Source organism: Camelina sativa, chromosome 10 (genome assembly GCF_000633955.1).
Source record: "Camelina sativa cultivar DH55 chromosome 10, Cs, whole genome shotgun sequence".
Lineage (NCBI taxonomy): Eukaryota > Viridiplantae > Streptophyta > Magnoliopsida > Brassicales > Brassicaceae > Camelina > Camelina sativa.
In genome coordinates this window covers 8,927,049-8,927,964 of record NC_025694.1, presented here as the reverse complement: position 1 = coordinate 8,927,964, position 916 = coordinate 8,927,049, and the positions used below count along the sequence as shown (strand labels likewise).

Here is a 916-nt window from a genome sequence, read left to right as displayed (position 1 = left end):
TTTTTTTGTTAAAACATAAAACCAAAGAATTTGGATCGAGCCTAACCAAAACATAAAACCATAGGAAGTTTACCGAGTATTTTTCACAGTTGGCTTTACAATTTTCTTTGTCTTTGCTTGACTCTATTTTGGTTTGCGATGAAGTTGTAGTTTGACCATTTCAAAGATATTCTTCAGAAAAACAAAGAATTTGTTACATAAAGAAAAGAAAAAAAAATGTGTAAAAGAAACCAACATGTTAAAATCATCATGTATGCGAAAAGCTTGGAAAGAACCATCGAGCAGAGAGTTCGAGTAGCAAACAATCAAAATCAAATTTGTGCTGTAGCTCCACCTCCTGTGTCTCGTAATTGAAGAGAAAGAGATCTTTTGTGGTCGTGTAATGACTATCACTGAAATATATAGAATTTTTTTTGAGTCCCTCAACTTCATTGGCGAGAACAGTGATGCCTAGATCCAAAAGTATTGCATCGTCACCCAAAGAATCAGCTCGGTCATATTTATCAAGAAACGTCCCTGATGAATAAAACTTGTAGACGTTGAATGACTGGATTCTATACCTAGGTCTTAACCTTCTTTCAACCAAGAGGACATCCCCGGTTACTGTGACTACAAGTCTTGTCTCAGCAACGCACCATGCATTACTTAATTGACGACTACGAGGACTTAACGACTCTAACCTATACACATTGACATTAATGAAGCGCTGAAAGGTTTTTCGAGGAATCTCTCCAGAAAAATCTAAGATTGTGAAAAGATTTCTGTAGCTAAATGAGTAAAGCTTGTGATCCTTGTAAACCATGTCAAGAGAATCTAAAATAACGCTTGGAATTTGATTCCACAAGGTATCTCCTTTCTTGGCATAAACCACACACCAATATCCAACCCCCCCCCCCCCCCCCCCCCCCCCCCCCCC

General features: G+C 38.2%; 1 protein-coding gene across 1 annotated transcript in view; it reads right to left on the bottom strand.

The window, feature by feature from the left end:
• Positions 248–916, bottom strand: part of LOC109126991 (putative F-box protein At4g22660) — a 1,818-nt gene continuing 1,149 nt past the window's right edge. Inside the window, 1 exon segment of the mRNA XM_019231029.1 lies at positions 248–891. Coding sequence (XP_019086574.1) covers positions 248–891 — 644 coding nt within the window.